The following is a 24,831-nucleotide window of genomic DNA, read 5'->3' as shown; positions in this document are numbered from 1 at the left end:
AAGCACGAAAAGACAAACCTCTTTTTATAAGGTTTCCCTCAGCCCTCTGACCCTTTCCCAGTACCTGTGCCCATCTCAGTGACTGGAGAAGCTTTGGCAAGAGCACACAGCAATAGCCACTATTGCTGAGGAGCACTGCCAGGCATTAGCAAATGACTTCAATCTGGGCATGGACCTTGAAAAGTACTAATGCCACCAGGGCAGCACAGGGCATGGCACAGTGGAGCAGAGGACAGCTGGTACTGGAAAGTGGGCGAAGACCCAGGGCAGGCAGACTGAAGCAGCAAGCAGAGAGATAGTGGTGGATGGATGAGAACTGCCCCAACAGCTTTGGGCACAGCACAGTTGAATGAATACACACACAGCCTTGCCATAGCAGTTGGAAGAAGGGAAGGGGCAGCTGGAGGAGGCAGCAGAATGAAGCATGACAGGCCCTGTACTCTGAGTTGGAGTGGGCCATTCCCGCTTACTCAACGTGCACCTGAGGGAAACCCAGCAATGTAACTCTATCATGTCCATGTTTCACACTGCTAGCAGACGGATACAGCAGAACACTGAGGGAGAGAGAGAAAGAACATCTCATAAATACAATGTATTACCTAAATCTAATCAAAATCTACTTATCTATATCTGTCTAAGGTGTTATTTGACTAGCCTGCTTTCTATAAGAATTAATGGGATTTTTAATATTAGGGATGGTTCTGAATGTCTAGAACTGTAATATTTAGATTCAGAATTATTATTTTAAAGTATTCTGAATAGGCTTGCCATCCTCCTGCCTGGGGAGAGGGAACCCCCCACCTGCTTCTACCTCTTCTTGCTCACCTGGATGGTGGGGGATGGGAGACACAGGGTGGAGAGAAGCACAAGCACATGCTCCTGCACTTCCCCTTTGCAGAGAAATCCCAACGTGCATTGAAATGGAAGTGAGTGAAAACTGCCCCTTTGGATGCAGTTTTACCCAGCTTGTCTTCAGCGCACACATGCCTCTCAACTCCTGGCAACCCTAATTCTGAAGACAACGTTATTCAGTGCTTCTGAATATTTCCAAATCCGAATTGCACATCCTTAACATTATTTTTGACAAGTGAATTTTGCAGAGGGCGTTTTTTGTTTTTAACTGCAAGCTGCAATAGTCTTATCTGATTCTAGCATTCAGCTATGAATTTAGCTACCAGTGCCATAGGTTTACACAGTTTTTTAAAAAATGTTAATTTTTGAACAAGGTGATCAAAGATATGAATCAGAGTGCCACCCATCTACAAGACAGTACAGATCCACACATACAATAAGGCAGTCTGAGCTGTGATCCTGATTCCATACCGAAAAACAGAATTTAAGCAAAAACATGGGGTGGTAAGGTGGGTCTTTGGAGGGAGAGAGTTCTCAAATGCCTTGTGTAAATGCCTCTTCCTCCTTTTTCAACATGACACCGGGACCAAATTGAAATCTGAAACCCTCAGTTCCCCTCCCCGCCTTCCTGGCCAGTCCATGAGAGGCTGGGCTGCCGAAGCTGCTCTAAGGTCACTCGGCTCTAAAGACAGCCAGCGCTGAGCAGAAATGTCCAGCTTCATCCTGCTTCCCTCCCTCTATTGTCCCCCAGTCACAAATGATGCTCTGGCTCAAGGATTTTTCCATTGTGAATCAGTGCCTGTCAGTAGATGGCAGAAACTATCTTACTCTGTTCTCTCTCCTTCCTGCCTGTTAGATGTGCATGTCTCTTGCCTTAAATGTGCACAAATGCTTTAAAGGAATGTCCAAATTTCAGTTGCTGTGAGTCAAGTGACCATTGGACCCAGCCGTTTATCTCATCACTCAACACTTAAAAACTGCTTAGTTCTAATTATTCTTTGTTTCAGCAGAGACCTTGAAATAGCAGAGGCTTCTCTCGCTGGCTGTTTGAAGCTTGGCCTTATGCACTTGTGCAAGATCATGATTTGTTCAGGTCAGAGCAAGGGTGGGCCATTTCAAGTCCATATAAACCACATTTCCCTATGCGTCCCAGACACTGGAAGCTGCTGAAAAAGAACTTGGCAAAACTTGCCATCCAGTCCTAAGCACCCTTGACTTTGGCCATTTCCACACGCTCTTAAAGAAATGGCCCATTCACTGAACTCTGGCATTTTTTTTCACTCACTCCATATGTCTCTGATTGCAAAGTGAAAGGCTGCTTGGCTTCTGTTTTTTGGGCACAGGAAAGTGCAGGGAAGTTGCGTTCTCAGAAAAGACACCAAAAATTGGAAGCCAAAGAGCCTGCTTCGACTTTCAAATCATAGGTGTATGGAATGAATGAAAAAAACTGCCACAGTTCAGTGAGTGGGCCATCTCTTTAAGAGCATGTGGAAATGGACTTTATCTGCTCAGGATAGTCTTGCAAGTAACTAAGCCTGACTAAGAGTAGAACTACATGAGACACGTGGTTCCCTGGGAAATGTAGTCTTAAAAAAAAAAAACAGCCAGCCACTCGGTGCGATTCTCAGCCAAGGAGAATCGCAACTGGAGGGACTCTCTCTCTCTCTCTCTCTCTCTCTCTCTCTCTGTCTCAAAAATCCTTGGGGAGCTTGAGGGGAGGCAGGAAAAAAGCTGAAGTTTTTTGTGAAAGAGAGAGAACCCCAGTCCCTCCCGGTGAGAAATGGTATTGTGGATTTTCTCTCTCCCTCAGCTTTTTTCCTGCCTCCTGCTATATTACACCCCCCCCCTCCAAGCACCTGAAGGAAAACTGAGGAGTGGGTGTGAGGAACTGATTTCAAACATGTGAATGTACTCACGTGGAGCAAATTGAAGTGTGACTGTGTGCATGAGTGCATGGGAAGTTGGTGGAAGGACATGTGAAATGAGGTTCACTTGAGCGTCCCTAGGTACTTCGTAATGTGCATTTCCACCCTCTACCTCACTCCTGTTAAGATCCAAGGAGCAAAAAGGGGAGAGTATTTTCTATTAACAGAGTAGCTTAGCCGGCACAGCTAAGCAGGTGAATGTGCGGTGTTTAAAGAATAAACTTATACAGAGCCTGCTTTATTTAGTAAGGAAAATAAGAGTCCTTTTATTTTAGGAACTCCACTGAGGATAGGAAAGAGAAGAGATAGGATCTGTTCTGTCTGTCTAAGCTAGGATGCTGGTGGATGCAAGATGCATGTCCTGCATAATCCATAGTGGCAAGATAGAAAAGTGTGCAAACAAGCGAGGGAGGAGGGAAGGAAGCCCTGAAAGTGGCAATGTCATAGGGATAGCTGCAGTAGGAAGGTGAGGTGCACAGACCCTGACCTCTTTACCACTCTGTCTCTATTGCATGTCCCCCTGGGTAACTTAAGACAAGAGGCAGCATAAAGTCCTTTACTTCTTACATTTTCAGCCAAAGTTTGAAGTACTTCTAAATTATTCAAATGCCTTGTTATACTGATTTCCTAGAGCTAGATACAGTTCAATATTTTAGAGCAGGGGGACATTGAATTTATATGCCCTAAACCCATCTATACTGAATGACTCTGTCCTCTAACATATCAGCAAAGAAATCTTTCTTGTTTTTAACTGAGAAATGAAGTCATCCCTTTATTGTGTACAAAAGTTAGGGTGGTAGTAGTAATTACTGGATTTTGTATGTTTGGGATGATTTAGAGTGACTCTCTGTGGTTTCAAAGCCAGGAGATTGGCAAACCCTTGGTACTTCTTGACCTTTGGTTCTGCTGCATCATAGCAAATGGTAGATCCCTGCTCAGATCCTAAGGCAGCCAAGCCTCTTATTATAGGGAAAGTAATGTCATTATGGTGGTGTGGTTAAAGCATAGTTTTGGGCAAATCCTAGAACATGTCCAGTACATTGATATAACTTTTGGTTTGGGCTGGAAGTGATGTTGTGGCATCAGTGTGATATCAGTCAGGTGGTTTCCCATCCTTTACAGTCTCCCATTGGATGCTACCACTGGCCTGGCATTCCTATCAGGTTCAGATGTAGAACTGCATCCATATCTGATATGTACATGAAAGTCAACTTCTGCACATGAATTTCCCTTGATGGACTGTGATATGTAAATCTCATATCTGTCTTCTAATCTTTCGACTCCTAATCAAGAATTTACAGGTTATTTTAAAAAGAATTTATCTGAGCCTGAAAGTCCAGGGTTCTTTATTCCAAAAAAGCGACCATAATAACAATGATATTTGTCTATATGGCATCTTGAATTTTTGTATTTGTACAAGGCATGGTCTGGCTACAGTGGAACACTTAAGTGCCATTAATTTCAGTGGGAGAAATCTAACCATGTGCTCCCATCAAGGTAGATAAATGGGATTTTAAAGCACTGACATTTAGCTTGAATGTATTCTATAGTCTCCAGTAGAGGTGGGCACGAACCGAAACATGAGCCAAAATTCATCACGAACCAAGCCGGTTCATGGTTCGTGAACCAGCGGTTCATCAGAGCCCATTTCTGACAAATCACCACGAACTTTAGGCTGGATCGCTTGGTTCATTTTTCAGTTCAGCACTGCATACAGCCTAGTGCCAATCAGTTTCTTAGGCAACGGGAGGTGGGCTTTCTGCAGACCTTCTGCTGACCCGGAAGTGATGTTTAGCTGACCTGGAAGTGGTGTTTTCACAAACCAAACGAACCGGTTCACAAACTCTGGCAAGTTTGTGAAAGTTCTTGGTTCGTGAAACGTGACAAACCATGAACCGCACAGTTCGTTTTCCCCCAGTTTGTACCCATCTCTAGTCTCCAGTGATACTAAGCATACAACATTATTATTGATTGTGATGTTTTTATCCTAAAAGCAGTGTCTACAATGGCTTCTGCAGAATCTGATTCTGAGGAAGAGTTTAGTGAGGAGGGCAGTGACATTGACGATTTTGATTCTGACATGAGTGAGGTGACTGACTGTTTCCTAGAAGATACATCCTCACTGTTGGAAAAGCACGAGGAATCTAATGACACTAAAAGCTGTAGTGACTTTTCTGAAACTGAAAATACCGAGGATGGAAGTTCTGCTTGTAAGGAAAATTCAAAAAAGACAGACGATACCTGCGGTCCCCAAGGCCCAGGTGAGAAGAAATCGTTTGTAGTATTATTTTGTTTATACTGAAATTAAATATATAGCTATTTTTCAATTATCTTCCAGTTAACTTCCAGGTTGTGTTTATATATTCCAGAATTCAGAAAAAGTAGAATGTTTCTGGATTATTTATCGAGGCATATTTTGAAATCCTTATTGAAAGCTAAGTAAGTATAAGAATTCATTTGTTGAAACATAATCATAAATCTAAAATATAAATTTTAATTAAAACCTACATATGCAATTTCTAACACAATTATAATTATTATTGTTGCATCTGGAAAAAACTGTCACTACAATTATAGTCATAGCTACTGACTATGGCTGTGTCCGGGGTCTGGGTCCCAGCCCCCAGACTTGGTAGGAGGGAACAGCAGGTCAGCCGGGCTGATGGGCAAACAGAGGGGGCAGCCAGCAGACAGCAGGTCAACTGGTCAGCCAGCTGACAGCAGGTCAACCGGTCTGACTGGCAGGCAGAGGGGGCAGCTGGGGGACAGCAGGTCAACCCCTCCCACAGGCAAATGGAGCCAGAACCTGCCGGTGCCAGGGGCAAGGAGCAAAAGCCCAGGGCCTCAGGAGGCAGGGGGAGACAGAGAGAGGCCAGCGAGTCCCACTCCCCTAGGGAGGGAAAGGGGGCTAGGCAAGGCGGAAGGGGGCAAGGGCAGAGGGATTGGGAGCCCAGCAGTCACCCACCCAAAGACCTTACCTGAGGAGGAGAAGCAGCAGCAGCCCCAACAACCCAAAGCCATGCCCCAGCTAGAAAATAGTAGCCTGGCCCAGGAGTTGCCAAAAGCCAAGCCACTCCAGGTGGGGCTATTGGAGGCACTCTGCAGGAAGCCCTGGGCAACCAGCCAAGGAGCCGCAGCTGGACCCACCTTCAGCCATCAGCTCTGCCAGGGAGGCTGGGCTGCTAGCCAGGGGACTGCAGCTGGACATGCCTTCAGCAATCAGCCAAGGCAGGGAGGCTGGGCAGCCAGAGAACAAGGCACAGCTGGTGCTGGTCAGTGGGGCCAGATCAGCTACCCCAGCTGCAACTGCTTGGTGCAGCCCAAGGCCAGGCTGGAAGAGGGGTGGGGCAGTAGAAGGAAGCCCTATAAAAGCTGGCTGGGAAGAGCCCTGTGGTGGTGGGTGTGAGTGAGGAGTGATGATGTGGAGTGAGAGCAGTAAGATGCAAGGGTGGAGGTTTGGAGGAGAGCTCTGGAAGGAGGAGATGAAGGAGGACGCAGAGGGTAAGCAGGCCAGGTTGAGCAGGCCAGTGAGTGGACTGAGAGGGAGTCTGGGTGAGGTACACCGCCCCTCCTTCCACAGAGCAGGGTCCTGCAGAATCCCTGGCCCCCCTGTGACGTCAGGAGCAGACTGCCCAGTGCCACGCCCAGCGGCAGCGGCGGCAAGCCCTGACAGGCTTCACTCTTAAGCATACTTTCTAGGGAGTAAGCCCAATTAAGCTCAATGAGACTTACTGCTTAGGTTTGCACTGGAAGTTTGTAATCTGCTGCTTTTCACCATGTTAGTGTATATGCTGTGAAATAGGACTGTTTACATGGATCAAAACGTAATGAGTGAACTCTTATTTTACACATGAAAAAATAGAGACATGCACTTCTGTGATCCTCGCTTCTTCTTTAAGTGCAGCATCATGGACCTCCAGGTGGCTTGTAGAGTTTTATGTTCTCACACTGGGGTTTCTAGAAGCCAGATTAAAGGGTCTTACAGCGCACAGGAATATTGAGCCTTCTATATGCACCAAGACGGTACAATGGTGGTACTACCGATGACACAGTAAACCAGCCCTGCTCATGTTTAATGTGTGACAGCACTCACCTTCAAAGTAGTGTGTGTGTGTGTGGGGGGAGTTGGGTGGGAATGGGCTCCCCAGCACATGCAGAGGTAGGAATGGCTTCATTGGTCCCCGTTTTCCACCCAGCCCACTTTTGCAGATAGAAGAGGGCTGTGTGAGGTGACCTGTTTGTCTTACTGCTGGAGACACACATATTGTCTGTTATGTCTTGGCTGTGCTCTGCTGATGTCGTAATTTGATTATGCAAGAATCCAATGATGCTCTACTTTTCATTCCTTTCTTGAGGGTTGCCAATTGTCCGGGCTGTGTGTGTGTGGAATAATATAAGCTTGATGGAATATTATTTACCAAGTTATGATAGTTACCTCTATACATGAAAAGCTTCAACTGTCCATTTCCACATAGTAAACCTCTATTAAAGAGACAGGGTTTTTTTGCCAGTCTGTTGGTGACTCTACCATTCTCAGTTGCTTTTCTATCTGAACAATGACTTACAAGCTGACTCCCTTTCATTCTGATACTCGTGGATTCTTTACATGAATTTCAGATATGGGAATTTAAAAAATAAATGACTTTTATGTCTATTTAGTTTTTTGAATTATAATCCCCAGAGCTGAACTGTTACATGCCATTCCAAAGATTAAATCTGAAAACAATGTTCTCTTCATCCAGAGATTCAGTCTTCATATGAGAGGAGGAGAGGTTATATAAAACCTAGGGGAAAAGTTTTAATCTTAAAATTAACTAGATTGCTGATTCATCCCAACCGCCTCATTTAGGAGCCTTACCTGTCTGCCTTTAAGGACTTTCATGTGTTATACCTGTTGATTGTATTGATTTACACTCTGTAATCTGCTTTGTGTCTCAGGGGAAAAGGTGGACTATAAATGAATAAATGAACAAATGAAAGAATGAAAGTTTATGGAAATCAGCTTTTCCCTTTTACTTTATGTATTCATTTCATTTGCTCTATCATTCAGGTATTCCAGTATATTGAATGACTTTGTAGAATCTGAATTTTTTGTAATCGACGGAGATTCACTACTTGTCAGATGCATGTGCACCCAAGGACCATTTCTGTCCTTCATTTACACCGTAGAATGTTTTTTGAATGATTTCATTCAAAAAGGAGCAAGATTTATAATTGTATTCTTCAAGGTATGGTAGTAGCCAATATTCTTTATTCCCCTTTTTCACAGTTGTACCATTTTAGGAGGCCTTATCTATCTGTACTAATTATTTGTTATTCTTTATGTTAATGGAAAGGACTACCACTAATACATACCATTATTCTTGTTGAAAGCAAATTATCCTACTTAAAATGAGGTGACGTGTTGCATTACAATTGAGACAAAATTGTAACTAGATCTGGCCAATCTGCACTGTGAAATCCAAACAGAGGCGGTGGGTGGGTGACTGGGTGGGTGGGTGAGGAATGGACAGACTCCACTGATTGTGGAGAGAAGGCTAAACATGAGTAAAAAATGTGACAAATGTGCTCCCATGGTGGGTTCTCTAATTGTATTGTATATGTATGGATGCAGTAAAAGTCTCTCTGACAAAGCACATTTTTCTTGCTACTTGCTAACCATTGAGGAGACAGGTAGATCCATTAAAGACAGCGCTTCTTCAGAACCCAATCTTGCTCTCAGTTCTTTTTCAGCTTTTGATAGAAAAAGCTGTGCCTGGATTGTCAGGAAATCTGAGATTGTTCTTGATATATCCATCTTCTCAACAATTGCATGTGTATTAAGGCATTGAGAAACGGAAACTACACTGATGTTAGTTTAATTAATTAGGGACAATGGACTTGAGGGCACTCTCACCACCATAAAGTCAGGAAAGAGTTGTCATCTTTTAAATTTTCCACCAATAACTTCATTGCATTTATTTTCTACAGGATGTAGAACAGATGTATTTCAGTCAACCCTATTTACTGTTCTTACGTACTATGCTAATTCAACACTTGGATCGCAATACCGACCTTATTCTTCATACGGAGTTTTCCAATTGTTTGTCACCAGAATGGCAGATTTTCCTCAAGGAAAGTTATCCATATTTTATGGTAATCTCTGATATGGGGCTGACATCTATCCAGACAGACTACCTGAACATATTCCTCAGCCACACACTGTCAAAGAAAATCAATGTGGTACTTGCATTAGGAGAGGAGTCGGACATTCTTAGAATTCATGCTTATCATGTGCAGAGCATGTATGGACACAAAGTATTTTTCACAGTGGTATGTTACAATATATATTTTTTAAAATCTTCTATAACTGGAGAAAGCAAGATGAATAGCTGTGTTAGTCTGTAGCAGTAGAAAAGAGCAAGAGTTTAGAAGCACCTATAAGACTAACAAAATTTGTGGAAGGGTATGAGCTTTTGTGAGTCACAGCTCATTTCTTCAGAGGTGAGAAGGTGCTCTGAAGAAATGAGCTGTGACTCACAAAAGCTCATACCCTACCACAAATTGTGTTAGTCTTATAGATGCTACTGGACATGTGCTCTTTTCTACTGGAAAAACAATACCCTTTGCCAAGGCTTTTTTTCTGGGAAAAGAGGTAGTGGAACTCAGTGTTGGAACTCAGGACTGCACAATGACATCACTTTGGGTCAGCTGGAACAAGGGGGGAGTTTTTAAAAGTTTAAATTGCCCTCGGTGAAAATGGTCACATGGTCGGTGGCCCCGCCCCCTGAGCTCCAGACAGAGGGGAGTTTAGATTGCCCTCCGCGCCACTTGGCGTGGAGGGCAATCTAAACTCCCCTCTGTCTGGAGATCAGGGGGCGGGGCCACTGGCCATGTGACCATTTTTAAGAGGTGCCGGAACTTCGTTCCACCGTGTTCCTGCGGAAAAAAAGCCCTGCACTTTGCACTGTATATTGTTAATGGAGCTGGGGACTTAATCTCTCTTACATTAATGCTGGCACCTTTGAGTGAGAAAGTTGGGCTATAAATTCAGTCAAAAATAAAAACATTTTAAAAATTCTTCCTCATGCTGTTTCTCTGGCAGGGAAAAAGACAAATGCCTACATTGTGCTTGTCTTTTTCCTATTGAGGCTAAAAACACCAGGGTGGGGGGAGTTTTGTTTGAGGAAGTAGTGATGAGATGGATGATTTGACCCCTTTTCCCAGTGACATAATTGTGATCCATATAGCCCTCTACGGCTGCATGGAACTCCCTGACACATATAATTTGGCAGTGGTAGACCACGTTTTGCACTTTTTCTCTTGTGTCTAGAAAGTCATAGGTTCAATCCCTAGCATTCCTAGTTTAAAAATAAAACAGGAAATGCTCTTTTCCAAAAGACTTCAGAAAGCCACTGCATGTTACAGCAATCGCTACAGAGATAGATGGACCAATGGTCTGATTTGTTACATATAGACTTACTTTCATGGCATTTTTTCAGCCGGAACACGGTGGAACAGAGTTCCGGCACCTCTTGCCCTGGGCACAAAATTCTAAGGGGCTGTTTGGCATTATGCGGAGATCCGGCAAGAGTGGCTGCTCAGGGAGGGGAGGCTGGATCGTTGTGAGGAACAAGTCTCCCCAATAGATATAAGCAGGACTTTTTTTCTGGGAAAAGAGGTGGTGGAACTCAGTGGTGGAACTCATGACTGCACAATGACGTCACTTTGGGTCAGCTGGAACAAGAGGGGAGTTTTTTAAAGTTTAAATTGCCCTCGGCAAAAATGGTCACATGGCTAGTGACCATTTTGGTCACCAGCTCGGCGCGGAGGGCAATCTAAACTCCCCTCTGTCTGGAGATCGGGTGCGAGGCCACCAGCCATGTGACCATTTTTAAGAGGTGCCAGAACTCCGTTCCACTGCGTTCCTGCTGAAGAAAAGCCCTGGGTATAAGGGACTTGCCTTGGCTGCTCTGGGGAAGGTATAGAGGTGGGGCTGGAGAAATTTTGCACCCGGGGCAAGAGTTCAAGACTATTGTGATAAGTAGGATCCTACTTGTAGTTCCTATGTCATTTAATATCACCCCCCCACACACACACACCACCACACACACACACACAAGGTTGGGGGTTCTGTCTCACAGTTGATGTAAGTCCATAGTGCATGAAAATAATATTATTTCAAAGAATCCCGTGTGTTTCTCCCTCATTTCCCTGTTCAGAGTTCCACCATCTCTTTTCCCAGAAAAAGGCCCTGAATGTTCGTATGAGACTGCTGAGGTCCCTGTCAGAGGCTTGGGTTTATGAGGAAAGATTATGTCTCAATGTCAGAGCACAGCAGAACATGCCATGCATGCAGAAAGACCTAGGTTAGACGTATCAGTAATCTGGCAAACTTTTATATCATTTCTCTAAATCCCATTTCAATATACATATTGAAATGCTAGTTGCTTTGTGCAGTAATGAAGCATTTCTACTCGTTGAAGGTTCTGACATTTCCTTGTCACAATAACTACATAACTTTATGATTTTAGTATGAAAAAGATATTCTGCGTGCTTGGGAAACTATGCTCAAACATTTAACAGAATTCAAGGATGCAGAACTATTTCTGTACAAACACCTGAAGTTCAACGTGAGAATGATGCAAGAAGAGGTAACTGTTGAACTATTTTCCATAGCAAAGATAAAATAAAAGTTATTTGTCTTGCAATTGGACAACAATATGGATAAAATATAACAACAATGACCACTATCTTGTAGTGCTTGAATGTCACGGCCGAATTTGATATAAGGAAAGAATACGGCATCTGTAATATCTTTGTGTTGTTGAAAAACTTCATTTAACTAATGTACTTGCAGGTCTGTCAGGCCATATCATTGCTTAAGGATTTGTGGCCAGAAGGATCAGACATTAGGTGTGCTTTCTGTGTTCTTACCTGTGCAGTAGGACTGAAAATTTACAAAAGCATGTTAGAAAAAGCAAAGGTAACTGATGAAATAAAAAGAGAACCACTGGAACAGTGGAATGAAAAGGTATGAAATATTTCTTTAACATTGGAAAGACTGCTGTTAAAATCACACCTGACAAGATGTTTTGTTTTGTTTCCTTCTTTTTCATGGCTAAGGTTTTTTTTAAAAAAATTAGCATTCTATCATGTTCTTGCTTGAGGTCCCAATGCTATCCTATTCAATTTACTTTTTAAGGGAAAAGAGTAGGCGAGAAGAGTAGCAAACATATAGAGATGGGATATAACATTGGTGAAGGGAGAGGTCTTACTTATGGCTGGAATCCCCCAATCTCCCCTGCCCTTATGAGAAGAGGGAAGGGCAGGAAAAGAGTGGGCACCCCAGAGGAGCACCAACACCACTCCTTAGTTAAGCCAGAAATGGTAAGGGATGCTCTTCAATTTCTCCAAAACTCTATGGCCAATCCACAGAGTTTTGAGAAAAACGGATGCAACATCAGCAACGTGCTGATATAACTTCTGGGTGCACGGGAATTCTGTCAGCCTACCACCAGCAATGTGAGGATATCAGTGGTGATGCCATAATATTGATGATGAGAAATGCTCCCCCCCCCCCAAGAGTGGGTAAGGCTTCCACCAGTTGCTGGGGGGATCAGGCAACCCTAAGGAGAAAGGTAGAACATGGTGTTGGCTGGGAGAGGGTTAAGTTACCTAAGTAATGAGCAACCCAAACATGACATAATGAAGTAAAAAAACTAATAAGAACAGTGCTAGTTCCAGGTTTTGGAGGCCCCTGGGCAGAGAGTGTTCAGTCCCCCTCCATGCCCACTACTAGGCTCCTCTTCTTGCCCTCCAACCCACATGCCTCCACCTGCCTGTGACCCTTCCTTTGCCCACTTGCAAGCTCTCCCACCACCTGTGGTCACAGCTGCCCAGACTGTCTTCATGCCCTTTTCCTGATGGCACTGGGTGGTGGGTGCAGCTAGGAGTGCCACTGCCACAGCCACCAGGGATGCTGAGGCTTTGTGCACCATCCCACATGCCCTTCTCTAGCAGTGCCAGGCAGCATATGCAGCTGGGAGCAGAGGGGACAAAGCACTCACAAGCAGCCAGTGGGAGGATGTGAATGCAGGCATCAGAGGAGATGGGTGAGTAGGGAGTCAGTAGGAGTGGTCCCCACCAAAAGCCATGGGCCCTGGCAGCTACCTCGCCTAGCCACCCGTTGACATCAACCTTACATAAGAATATGTTTTAAAGGTTTTTGCCCGATACTTTTGTTAAAGAAATATGTTGGGAAACAAATACAATGCTTTGTTTATTGCCTTCCCAGAGAAGAGTATTTGGTTTGGAAACAGGGGGAATTGCTATTTCTTAATTCTAGGTTATTCAGACCTCAGAGACTTTACCTTTCAAGCCAGTCGTTAGTTCCAAGTGTGTGTGTGCATGTGTGTGAAAACACATGTGGATTGTTTTGGAAGGAGTGGTAAGAGCCATTAAACCCTTTAAAAAGAAATGAAGAGCCAAGAAACCAAACCCTCAGTTCCTAATCAGTACACAGGATTATGGGATCTGGGTACAGCAGTATAAAAATAGATAGATACAGGTTACTTATATTGCAAAAGAAAAGGAATGTAAATTATATTCAAAAAGCAGCTCAAAAATTAAAAATTAAATGCAAAACACCTTGTCTTTTCACAACAGGACACAGGAGAAGGGTTAACAATGGATGAAGTAGCAGATCTTTGTAGAATTCAGTGCCTCAGTGTGGCTTTTCTTTGTAGTTTGCCACTTTCACAACGAGCTCAAATTAGAATAATCAAATCCTGCTGGACAGTACAAGTCTTCCCATTTATAAAGATGGTAGGTCAATAACAATTTATTTTATGGGATGAGGAGATAAACCTGCTCATGTTCCGTTGTGTTTATAAGGAAAGAGCTGTAAATTAATGGCAATGAAATTATATCAGGTAAAATATGGAAGGGTGTGATTCCATTTATGGTTACTAACAGAGAAGAATGCCTTGCCCACTTAATAGGGGCATAATGTGTACAAAATAGGCAGCTGACACTTTTTATGACATGAAGGTAAATAATATTACCTGGTAAATAGCATCCTGCTAAGCCTCTACAAATGAAACAGGGCATTTTTTTTCTCCAGGTAGTTAGCAAGCAGAGTTATATAAGGTCTGTATTACTTAATATGTCCTTATATATATATTGTAGTTTCTTATGGCAGTCTGATCTTTCAATGCACTCTGTGAGGGAAGAATAAAATCATTTTGAAATCTGCAGTACTCTTCTATTTCAACAGCTACAAAGATGTGATTATCTTGTTCTGAAATATCTGAATGTTGCAAATGACTGGAAATTGGATTTCACATATCTGGCAGATTTGCGAGATAATTTTCTGTGGAAGAATCTTGTATGCTACTATGAATTAGAATACTGTGCAGGTACTTATATTTTGATTTTGAACAATCTGATTTTTCATCTTAAACTAATACTATTTTTATAACTCAAACATACTCTTTTGGCATGCTTGTGTGCTGTGTTAGAATTATGCTAGTGTATTCCAGTATTTCTATTAGGGTAAAGGACAATAGTTATTATTAGAGATGAGCATGAACCGGGGAAAAAATGAACCATGTGGTTTGTGGTTCATCACGTTTCACAAACCACGAACATTCATGAATCTGCCCCAGTTTGTTTGGTTTTTGAAAATGTCACTTCTGGGTCAGCAAACCATCACTTCTGGATCAGCAGAAGGTCTGCAGAAAGCCCATTCCCCGTTGCCTAGGAAACTGATTGGTGCCAGGCTGTCTGTAGCGACAAACCAAAAAACGAACCAAACGAACCAACCTAAAGTTCGTGGCAGTTTGTCAGAAATGGGCTCTGACAAACTGCCGGTTCGCGAACCATGAACCAGCCCAGTTTGTGCTGAACTTTGGTTTGTATTTCAGTTTGTGCCCGTCTCTAGTTATTGTATTTGAATCTTCAACTGGGATCCTTATGCAGAAACCACTGGACTCTGCAAGGTCAGGATGATGACTCCCCACCATGCACTGCACATATTCCCAGTGTTGATGCTATTGTGTGGATGGTCACAGTAACCAGCATTGCACAAATACATGAAAAGCTCATGCATTTGTTCTTCTGGGTGGTACTGTCCAAAGATATCATGAGACGTGGAGTGCATAGTGGTTAGAGTGGTGGACTAGGACCTGATTCAACCAGGTACAAATCCTCACTCTGCTGTGGAAGCTTGATTGGCTACCTTGGGCCATCATGATCTCTAATCCTAACCTTTATTTATATCTCCCTGTCATACCATGAGGGGACACCATAAGTTGGCTGCTTCAGTGCTTAATTAGTAATTGTCATCTAAAGTCAGTCATGTTGATAAAAAAATTAATCGGACACCTTAATTGCTTCAGACATCACTCTTCCCTGATCCTGTTCTTTTTGCAGTGCAGAAAACCCTCAGGCATCCTAACAGCTTGCAACTTTTGAGTTGCTATTCATACATAGACCTAGAAAGACTTCCACCATGGTACTGCATGATTGTATATCCCCTGAGGAAAGGGGCCATCCCTGTCATAGTATCTCTATTAATTAAATGACCAATTAAAGGTCTGTCAACAACTCAAGGCTACCAAAGGCAGTCAAAAGAAATATTTTAACCAGTCTACCCCCCCCCCCCAAAAGATTAAGCTCTAGTGCATTGTTCCATCAGTAGAATATACTTCACTTGGATTGAGTGTGGCATCATGTATGTCTTGGCTGGAACCCATGAACTGCAATGTGTCTTCCAAGTAAATAAAAAATAACAACAGCATGTTAACTGTTTAAAACACTAGCGTATCTGAGCCAATCCCCTCTGTACCTGATTACCATAGATGAATGATTCCTGCTATAGTTTATGGGAGATTCATAAGAGTAACACCACAAATAGGCAAAGGCCTAAGTTCTGTTCAACAAAGTTCAGAACCCTGACCAATATATTCCTGTGAAGAAACCTAGGGAGCAGGGTCAAGTCTGATCCATGACTGAGGCCTTTGTCAGATGAGCTGATTCTGGTAGCATTGAATGAGCTAAGACTGTCTCTGTAACATTAGGATTATACTTACATTTGTGACTCTTTTGTGCAGGCTTAAAGTTAGAACTGGGAAAAGACATTCAAAATTGTTATCAATATCTATGGAATACTGCAACCACAATAGCTGGTCTGTGTGACCTTGGAGAAGCTTTTCCAGTACGAAATACCCCAAAACTATTCCTTCAACAGACTGAAATCACAGATAAAGGTATTAGAAGTCTTGAACCATGAATATGAGCTGTAAGCTATAAACATGGATATTTGCTACTTTGAAAAACTGAGTCTGAAGGCACGGTTTTGTTATGCATGGCAGTACTGCTGCACTGAAATAAGGGCTCGTCATTTGTTTCTGGAGTATTTCTGTACTCTTGTAGTGCAGTTCTAAGCAGAGTTACAAATTTATAAATTCAGTGAAGTCAGAAAGGTATAATTCTGCCTCAGGGCCAAGCTACACATGACGAATGACACTTGAACAGCAAGTGTATTTCTCCCTGTTCACTTGCCCTCCACTAAATCCACTTGCCGTTCAAGTGTCATTCGTCATGTGTAGCTTGGCCCTCAGACTGCACTGTTAGGCTGCCATTAGTAATTGGGTGGATCCACAGCCGGATGGTGAAGTGGAGAAATCCTATCCAGGTGATTACACGACAGGGAAAATTTTTAGTTCAACTGCACTACCAGTAAATCATCAAGAGGGTGATGGGCCCAGAAATCCGTAACTATTTCTTTCTAAAAACAAAATTCATTTTGTATAACCAATGAGCACCATTTTAATTAATTAATTTTAGTGGCTCAAGGAGTCTGATAGTAGATGGGTATAGACCCTGTCTAACAATTATTATAGTGTAAGAAATGCACTGTCAATTTGCACTTCTGTTGAACGTTTTTGTTTGAAATGCATTGCCCTTTGGGATGAGTATGGTGATTACAACATTATACATCATTATTACACTGTTTAGTATTATATGGTATTATTACAGCTTTAAGTTTGGAATAGCAATGCTGTATGGACTGAAAAAGTGAAGTCTCTACTGTGAACTTGCTGAGCTATGTATGTATGCAAGTCAACACGAAAATAAAATAGAAAGCCCAAAAATAAAATAACAAGTCCCTCCTCCTAAAAGATGCCTGCTTATTCATAAGCTACCCTAGCCCATCAAAAGACCTGGCAAAGAAACAGTCTTTACCGTGCCTCTTAAAGATCTCCAATGAGGAGACACCCCTCACTTCTTCAGGGAACCCATTCCACACAGTGCAAATGACTTGAGCTCCAGTCAATGCCAGTGCATCACTGTAAGTGTGGGAACAGCCAATAGGTAGAAGTTGGTGCACAGGAACAGACGGAAAGGAATGGTCTTTCAGATATGTGAGCCCCAAGCCATGAAGGGAGCCAGTTTGGTGTGGTGGTTAGGAGTGGCAGGACTTTAATCTGGAGAACTGGGTTTGATTCCCCACTCCTCTCCTTGAAGCCAACTGGGTAACCTTGAGTCAGTCTGAGCTCTCTCAGCCCCACCCACCTCACAGAGTAATTGTTGCAAGGATAATAATAACACACTTTATAAACTGCTCTGAGTGAGTGTTAAGTTGTCTTGAAGGGCAGTATATAAATCAAATGTTATTATTTGTTGTTTCAAAACGGGCAACATATGCTCCCATTGGCTAGCTCCTGATGATAGTCAAGCTGACATTCTGGACTAGCTGAAGTTATCTTGAAGGGCATCCCAATGTAGAGTAATCCAGCTATGAGGTAACAGAAGTATGGATTGGAGTTAGGGTTACCAGTCCCCTGCTTGGGGCGGAGGATCCCCTGCTCCCACTCTTCACCCCCACCCCTGCTTACCTGGCTGGTAAGGGAGGAATGCGCCTCCTGGGACATGCTCCTGGGCAGCACTGCATGCTCACACAGGCCTGATCTGGTCCAAATTGGGCCACTGTGGAACACAGGAGCCTTTTTTCTCTTCTCCCTCTTCTTCCAGGCTCCACAGAGGCCAAATTTGGGCCTGAATCAGCCCAATTCAGGCCCAGATCAGCCTGGATCGGGCTGCTGCAGTGTGTGGGAGCACGCCCATGCTCCACAGCGGCCCAATTTGGGCCAATTCGGGCTCAAATCGGCCCAGATCAGGCCACTGCAGAGCATGGCTGCGTTCCCACGCTTCACAGCAGCCTGATCTGGATCAATCTGAGCCTGAATTGGGCTGATTTAGGCCCAAATTGAGCCTCTGCGGAGCCCAGAAGAAGAGGGAGATGTGCCAGTCCCCCACTTCCCACCAGGAGGACCTGGCAACCTTGACTGGAGTGGCCAGATTGGCTGAGTGTAAGAAAGGAGAGAGTTTATGAACCATATCTATATCCATATTCAACTTTACCATCATACTATCACAGTTTAAAATGTAACAATAGAAATGAGCAAAAGTCCAGTAGCACCTATAAGACTAACAAAATTTGTGTTAGTCTTATAGATGTTACTGGATGCATGATCTTTTCTACTGCTACAGATAGACTAACATGGCTACTTATCTTGAGCTATCTAAAATGTAACAAGGTATGCATTACAATCATGGGATATGATGATCTTTGCATCTCTGATACTACTTGTACTCCTGGTTCTTCTATGAACTTGAATGGAAACTGATAATTTTATTTCTGTGGTTAATAAATATCACATTTATCAAGAATGTACAGATGTCCCCAGTTTTGGACTTATTCCAATTAAATCTGATATAGTGGAAGACTATGCTGGAACCATTTTGGAAGATCTAAGTTTCTTAAGCAGGTACATATATTTTCATTTTGAGTACTGGTATCTCTGAGTGCTAGTGACTGGACCAACAGTCTTACTTGTCATTGCTTCCTCTCAAGCCTAGATAGAATTTTATAACTATTTTTTGGCTGTCAGAGATGGCTGAATTTTGATAATCAGTAAATATCTTTAAAACAACAGTTTTTGTGCTGACGTGTTTTTAGAAGTATGTTGTTTGAATTTATTATAAATATATTGCTTTCGTTTTGGTCTTAGGCGATTGAAGCCAGGGTCTTTGGCAAAAGAATGTTAATGTTTCATAATGACAGTGGATATTTTGTCAACGTGCATCGATTATTAGGAAATGGCTCTATTCATGTACTCATCAGAGTTTGGGAAGGCAGCCCCTCCCAGCTGAAGAGACTAGGCAGGTTTATGCGAAGTAACAGAAGTTTGTAGAAAGGCAGAGACGAGGATGGAAGTACACGTTACGAAGTACCTAGGGATGCTCAAGTGAACCTCATTTCATGTGTTCCCCACCCCTTCTGATGCAGCTTCCAATGCAGTTGCTTGCACAGTCACACTTCAGTTTGCTCCGTGTGAGTACGTTCATGCGTTCAATATCAGTTCTTCTCCAATTGCCAAAAGTATTGCAGGCTCTCTTGGTTTTTTAAATTTATTGTGAGGTGACAGTGTTTTCCATTTTTCCCTTCTGATAACAATGTGGTTTGAAATTGCTACATTTCTATAAATAAATAGCTCTGGCTATGACTTTCTTTGCTGCCCCTGCAGTTAATCTTTCATAAGGAAATTCTCTGATTACAGCTGCCAAATTCCCAGTTCCCCCCACCTCCCATCTCCATTAATTGAAATGCACATCTTGACACTTTCTCACACCTTAAAGAAATGCACACTGGCAAGTCAGAGGAGCCTACAGTAGTTGCCCTTCGATGTCCATCCCTGAGAGTGCTCACTGCGAAAGCAGAGCTGAATTGGCACTCTGCCCTCCCAACTTGGTGGGGGAGTTCATATTCATTTGGAAATGCAGTTATACACAGGGAGCTCTCCTGAAAGTGGCATGCGTTTGTGCCAAGCAAGAGACAGCCTGTATGTGAATTGAGGATCACACATAAAATCCTGCATTTGAGCATTCTCAGGTAATTTGCAACATGTATTTCCACTCAAAGAGAGCTCGTAGTTGGCCACTCCTACTTTGGATCTGTGTCTCAGGGGAACTGATACAGAGCTGCAGCCCTCTAGCAGCGCCAACTGCATGTTTATCTGTTTCTCCAGGTATCAGATGCTCCTAGCTAGTTTCTTGCATAGATGAGTCAGTGGCTGTATGCATTTTCAGCCTCTGTGAGCTAAAGAAAGAAAAAAATAGAGGTGGCAGATCATACTTTAAGAGAGAGAGGAGGTCCATGGCATGAGGAAGGCTTAGATCTTTGGGGGAAGTCTAATGTGCTAAACTATGCTGACGGCCCTGCCCATTGGCCAGCCAATCACTTAGACTGCCTCTGCATTAACTCTGTAATTGTTTGTATTATAAAACTAAAAACATTCACACCCATTGTAACCTATTGCATTTATGTTTCAGCAATGAGCCTGCAGTGATGTTGCTTCCCAAACACAAAGAATTTGATGAACTTTATCACTGGCATTCAGGCAAACCTCTCAGTGATGACTATGACAGGACAAATTGCAATTTTAATGGTAAGAACTATGAATCTTTTGTATGTATTGTCGAAGGCTTTCACGGCCGGAGAACGATGGTTGTTGTGGGTTTTCCGGGCTGTATTGCCGTGGTCTTGGCATTGTAGTTCCTGACGTTTCGCCAGCAGCTGTGGCTGGCATCTTCAGAGGTGTAGCACCAAAAGACAGAGATCTCTCAGTGTCACAGTGTGGAAAAGGTGTAGGTCAAAAGGTGTAGGATGACTCAGCTCAACCCCACCCCTCCTGAGTAGATACAAATGACCTACACCTTTTCCACACTGTGACACTGAGAGATCTCTGTCTTTTGGTGCTACACCTCTGAAGATGCCAGCCACAGCTGCTGGCGAAACGTCAGGAACTACAATATATGCAAGCATATTTTGCTTGCATATCAACACCAGCCATAAAATGAGAAGTCAGGATTGGGACAAGATCGATAATCTCACCTACAGGAAGATGGAACAAGTTTTTACCAACCACACATCCAGACAGAAGCAGAAGTTTAGCAAACTACAGGAAAAAAGACAGACTAGCCCAATGCTCGACAATGCACGCATTGTCATCAATCTGACAGACCGTCAACTCTCACCAGAAGAAACCTCCATCTTGGCAAAGGGAGGAAACTTTGCAGTCACCCCCACCAGAATTCCTGTGGAAGACATCATTGCAAATGTAGAAGCTGCCATTCGTCATCTATCTGAAGAGGAAGCTGAGGAAATAAGAGGAGAAACAGCCAGGATTCTACGAAAGGCAAAGCTTCCCACCAGCAATATAACACGCAAGGAGAGAAATGCCATCAAGACCCTCAATGCAGATCCAGACATCATCATTCTACCAGCTGATAAAGGCAATGCTACAGTGATCATGAAAACAGAGGAATACAAAAAGAAGATTAAGGAACTCCTGGACCCCTCCACCTACAAAAAACTAAAACGAGATCCCACTTGCAAAATCACCAGGCTAACAAATGCTCTGATCAAGAATTCCTCACTACATCCCGACACGCACAGAAAACTATGCAAGACTGAAGCACAGCCACCTAGACTATATGGACTCCCCAAAATACATAAGGATTCAGTCCCACTCCGACCCATTGTGAGTGCCATTGGTTCACCGACATATGAATTAGCTAAACATCTGGCAGATCTCCTGCAGGACCACATCGGGAAAACCTCGTCTTACATCAAAGATTCAGCAGATTTCATCAACAAAGTCAGTTCTCTGAAACTCAATCCACAAGATATACTTGTCAGTTTTGATGTTGTATCCCTGTTTACCAAGGTTCCAGTAAAAGACACTATTGCACTTATTAATCAGATTTTCCCAGAGGATGTAACAGCCTTATTCCACCATTGTCTGACAACCAGTTACTTCCAATGGGACAACGAATTCTATGAACAAATGGATGGGGTGGCCATGGGGAGCCCACTCAGCCCAGTTATAGCAAACTTCTACATGGAACATTTTGAAAAAACAGCTCTAGAATCAGCACCCCACAAGCCTAGTGTATGGTTCCAGTTTGTGGATGATACATTTATCATTTGGAGCCATGGGGAGGAAGAATTGATGGGGTTTTTGAATCATCTCAACAACATCCACCTGAACATACAATTCACAATGGAGAAAGAAATCGAGGGAAAACTCCCATTCCTGGATACCTTGGTCATCCGCAAAGCAAACTTTCAGTTAGGTCACAAGGTCTACAGGAAACCAACTCACACTGATCGGTACTTACACAAAAACTCCAATCACCACCGCCGACAGAAAAGAGGCATAATGAAAACATTAATGGATCGTGCAAGACGGATATGTGAGCCGCACTTTCTCAATGAGGAAATTAATCATCTAAACCACGCATTTCAGGCAAATGGCTACTCCAGAAATGAAATCCGAAGAGCAATCAAACCCAGGATGAATCAAACAACCAAGGAAAAACAGTCTCCTACAGGAAAAGTGTTTTTGCCATATATCAAAGGAATTACTGATCAGATGGGAAAGCTTATGAAAAAGCATAACCTTCAAGCAGTATTCAGACCCACCCGAAAAATACAACAGATGCTACGATCAGCAAAAGACAGTAGAGACCCCCTCACCTCTGCAGGAGTATACCGTATACCCTGCAGCTGTGGACAAGTTTACATCGGGACCACAAAGCGTAGCATCCAGACAAGAATAAAAGAACATGAAAGACACTGCAGACTTGGACAACCTGAAAAATCAGCAGTGGCTGAACATAGCCTAACGCAAACAGGGCACAGGACACCAAAATACTGGACAACACTTCCAACTACTTTGTCAGACTGCACAGGGAAGCCATTGAAATTCAGAAGCATAAGCAAAACTTCAACAGGAAAGAAGAAACCTTAAGAATGAACAGAGCATGGTTTCCAGTTCTGAAAAACACCAGGCTAACAAAACATTCTATCCCCGACAATAGCCCTGCAGAGAAGATTAGCACATCAAGTACCAATCCATATGCAAAAGAACCTCCTCAGGACACAGTGAAGCCTCCCGCCATTAGCAGTCCACACCCTGGGAAACTCTTACAGGATGACTCAGCTCAACCCCACCCCTCCTGAGTAGATACAAATGACCTACACCTTTTCCACACTGTGACACTGAGAGATCTCTGTCTTTTGGTGCTACACCTCTGAAGATGCCAGCCACAGCTGCTGGCGAAACGTCAGGAACTACAATGCCAAGACCACGGCAATACAGCCCGGAAAACCCACAACAACCAATCTTTTGTATCTAGCTATATTGGTCCATATCCTTAATTTGCTGACTTGCAAACCACTTTCTGAACCCAGAAGGACAATGTCTAATTCTGAACCTGGCCCTAGAATGCTGATCAAAAACATCCACACTGTGGGGCCAGGGATGGACAGGGGAGATGGTTTTGGTACCCTGAGAGTACCTGCAGGGTTGTAGAAAAAAAATTCCAAAACATTAAAAAAGGAGAAGAATGATACCTGAAATCTTGTGAACTCTCATAAGACCTCAGTGAACATTGTGGGGATGCCTTGCAACCAGGGCTTTTTTTCAGCTGGAATGCAGTGGAATGGAGTTCCGGCACCTCTTGAAAATAGTCACATGGCTGGTGGCCCCACCCCCTGATCTCCAGACAGAGGGGAGTTTAGATTGCCCTCCACATCACTGGCATGGAGGGCAATCTAAACTCCCCTCTGTCTGGAGATCAGGGGGTGGGGCCACCAGCCATGTGACCTTTTTTGCCAAGGGCGATTTAAACTTTAAAAAACTCCCCCCCTTGTTCCAGCTAACCCAAAGTGATGGCATTGTGCATTCCTGAGTTCTACCACTGAGTTCTACCACCTCTTTTCCCAGAAAAAAGCCCTGCTTGCAACCCAACAGGAAAGGGGCTTCTTAGGCAACCCCAGAACACAGAGAGAGGCTGGGGTGAGAGTAGCGGACAGTGGGCTGGGAAGGGACAGAAAGTGATATCCAGACTGGAAAGGATGAGGAATGAAATTAGGGCCCCACAAGCAATTGGACAAAAAACAAAACAAGGATAGGGAATAATCAAAAGAGGAGAAATTGGGTGAGGGTAGTGTGGAATATGATATCCCACCCCGCAAGTCTCGCCGGTCCACTGTTTGTTACAATATAGTTTGGTGAACTAATGTTGGGCTGCTGATTTGGAAATAAAATAAAAAGTAGTGTTTGCGTTGTTCTGAAAACTACAGCCATGGGTATCATGTACCATTTTGTATTTGAAGCATCAGGAGATTAAATTTTCTCTCTGTATGTTTTGAATAAATTACAAGAGGTGTATTTTTATTAGAAAATATAATTGGATTTGGTATCAGAAAGTAAACTAAATTAGAGATTTATACTTCAGCGAGTGGAAATCCCTTTCTCAATCAGGATGATAGGATGGAAAAAAAAACAGGCCACCTTCTAATAAAAGAATTTTATTTCCAATGTTGTTTGTTGTAGCCAAAACTAATGATCCAGATCAAAGAAGGCAAACTCAAAAGCTTCAGGCTTTTTATCAGCTTTATGGAAGATCACTGGAAGGCAACATGTCACAAACTATTGTAAACCTAGGGGACATGAGAAAGTATACTAATGCAGCTATGAAAAAGTCAAAGAAATCACAAGTAAGTTACCCCAGCTCTCCCCAATTATATCACAGTTATTCTGGACCTTAAAGAGTTGTTTACTTTCACTGAAAATAACAATGGAAAGCATATACAAAGCCAGAACTCACTCTGCTTTATATAAATATAAATCTGAAGTACTATGTTGACTCAACACAAAAAAGTTACACTTTTCTAAAAACCTATACAGAACTGAGAAAATATTTATTCCTAGTCAACAACATTAGCATTTCAAGGACATCATGAATGGGAGTGGGCTAGTAAAAAATAGAATCAATGTATGCTTTAGGGGTGTAAACACAGGGAGACCTTCCAACCTCCCTCTTCATTGCCCATCAGCACTTAGGGCATATTTTTTTTTAAAAAAACTTGTTTTTCTAGGTGCCAAAGATTCCTATTTATTTTGGTTGTATTAGGTTAACACAGAGACCCCCTCAA

The 24,831-nt window shown here is 43.0% G+C and overlaps 1 protein-coding gene across 1 annotated transcript; it reads left to right on the top strand.

Moving 5' to 3' along the window:
- The first annotated feature begins 6,805 nt into the window (after positions 1 to 6,805).
- On the top strand, positions 6,806 to 18,629 carry LOC129336520 (probable ATP-dependent RNA helicase DDX60). The gene is made up of 9 exons (XM_054989648.1): positions 6,806 to 6,828; positions 7,828 to 8,005; positions 8,748 to 9,089; positions 11,291 to 11,410; positions 11,617 to 11,790; positions 13,425 to 13,583; positions 14,035 to 14,176; positions 15,872 to 16,027; positions 18,493 to 18,629. Exons 1-9 carry the CDS (start codon positions 6,806 to 6,808, stop codon positions 18,627 to 18,629), a joined length of 1,431 nt encoding a protein of 476 aa, XP_054845623.1.
- Positions 18,630 to 24,831: the final 6,202 nt, after the last annotated feature.

Source organism: Eublepharis macularius, chromosome 10 (genome assembly GCF_028583425.1).
Source record: "Eublepharis macularius isolate TG4126 chromosome 10, MPM_Emac_v1.0, whole genome shotgun sequence".
NCBI lineage: Eukaryota > Metazoa > Chordata > Lepidosauria > Squamata > Eublepharidae > Eublepharis > Eublepharis macularius.
The sequence above is the reverse complement of the archived record's forward strand: the minus strand, read 5'-3'. Positions and strand labels throughout refer to the sequence as shown.

Coding starts and splice junctions, on each gene's coding strand:
- LOC129336520 (XM_054989648.1), top strand. CDS start 6,806: ATGGTGGTACTACCGATGACACA. Junction 11,411..11,616: donor TGAGAATGATGCAAGAAGAG/GTAACTGTTGAA, acceptor ATGTACTTGCAG/GTCTGTCAGGCCATATCATT. Junction 14,177..15,871: donor TGAATTAGAATACTGTGCAG/GTACTTATATTT, acceptor TCTTTTGTGCAG/GCTTAAAGTTAGAACTGGGA.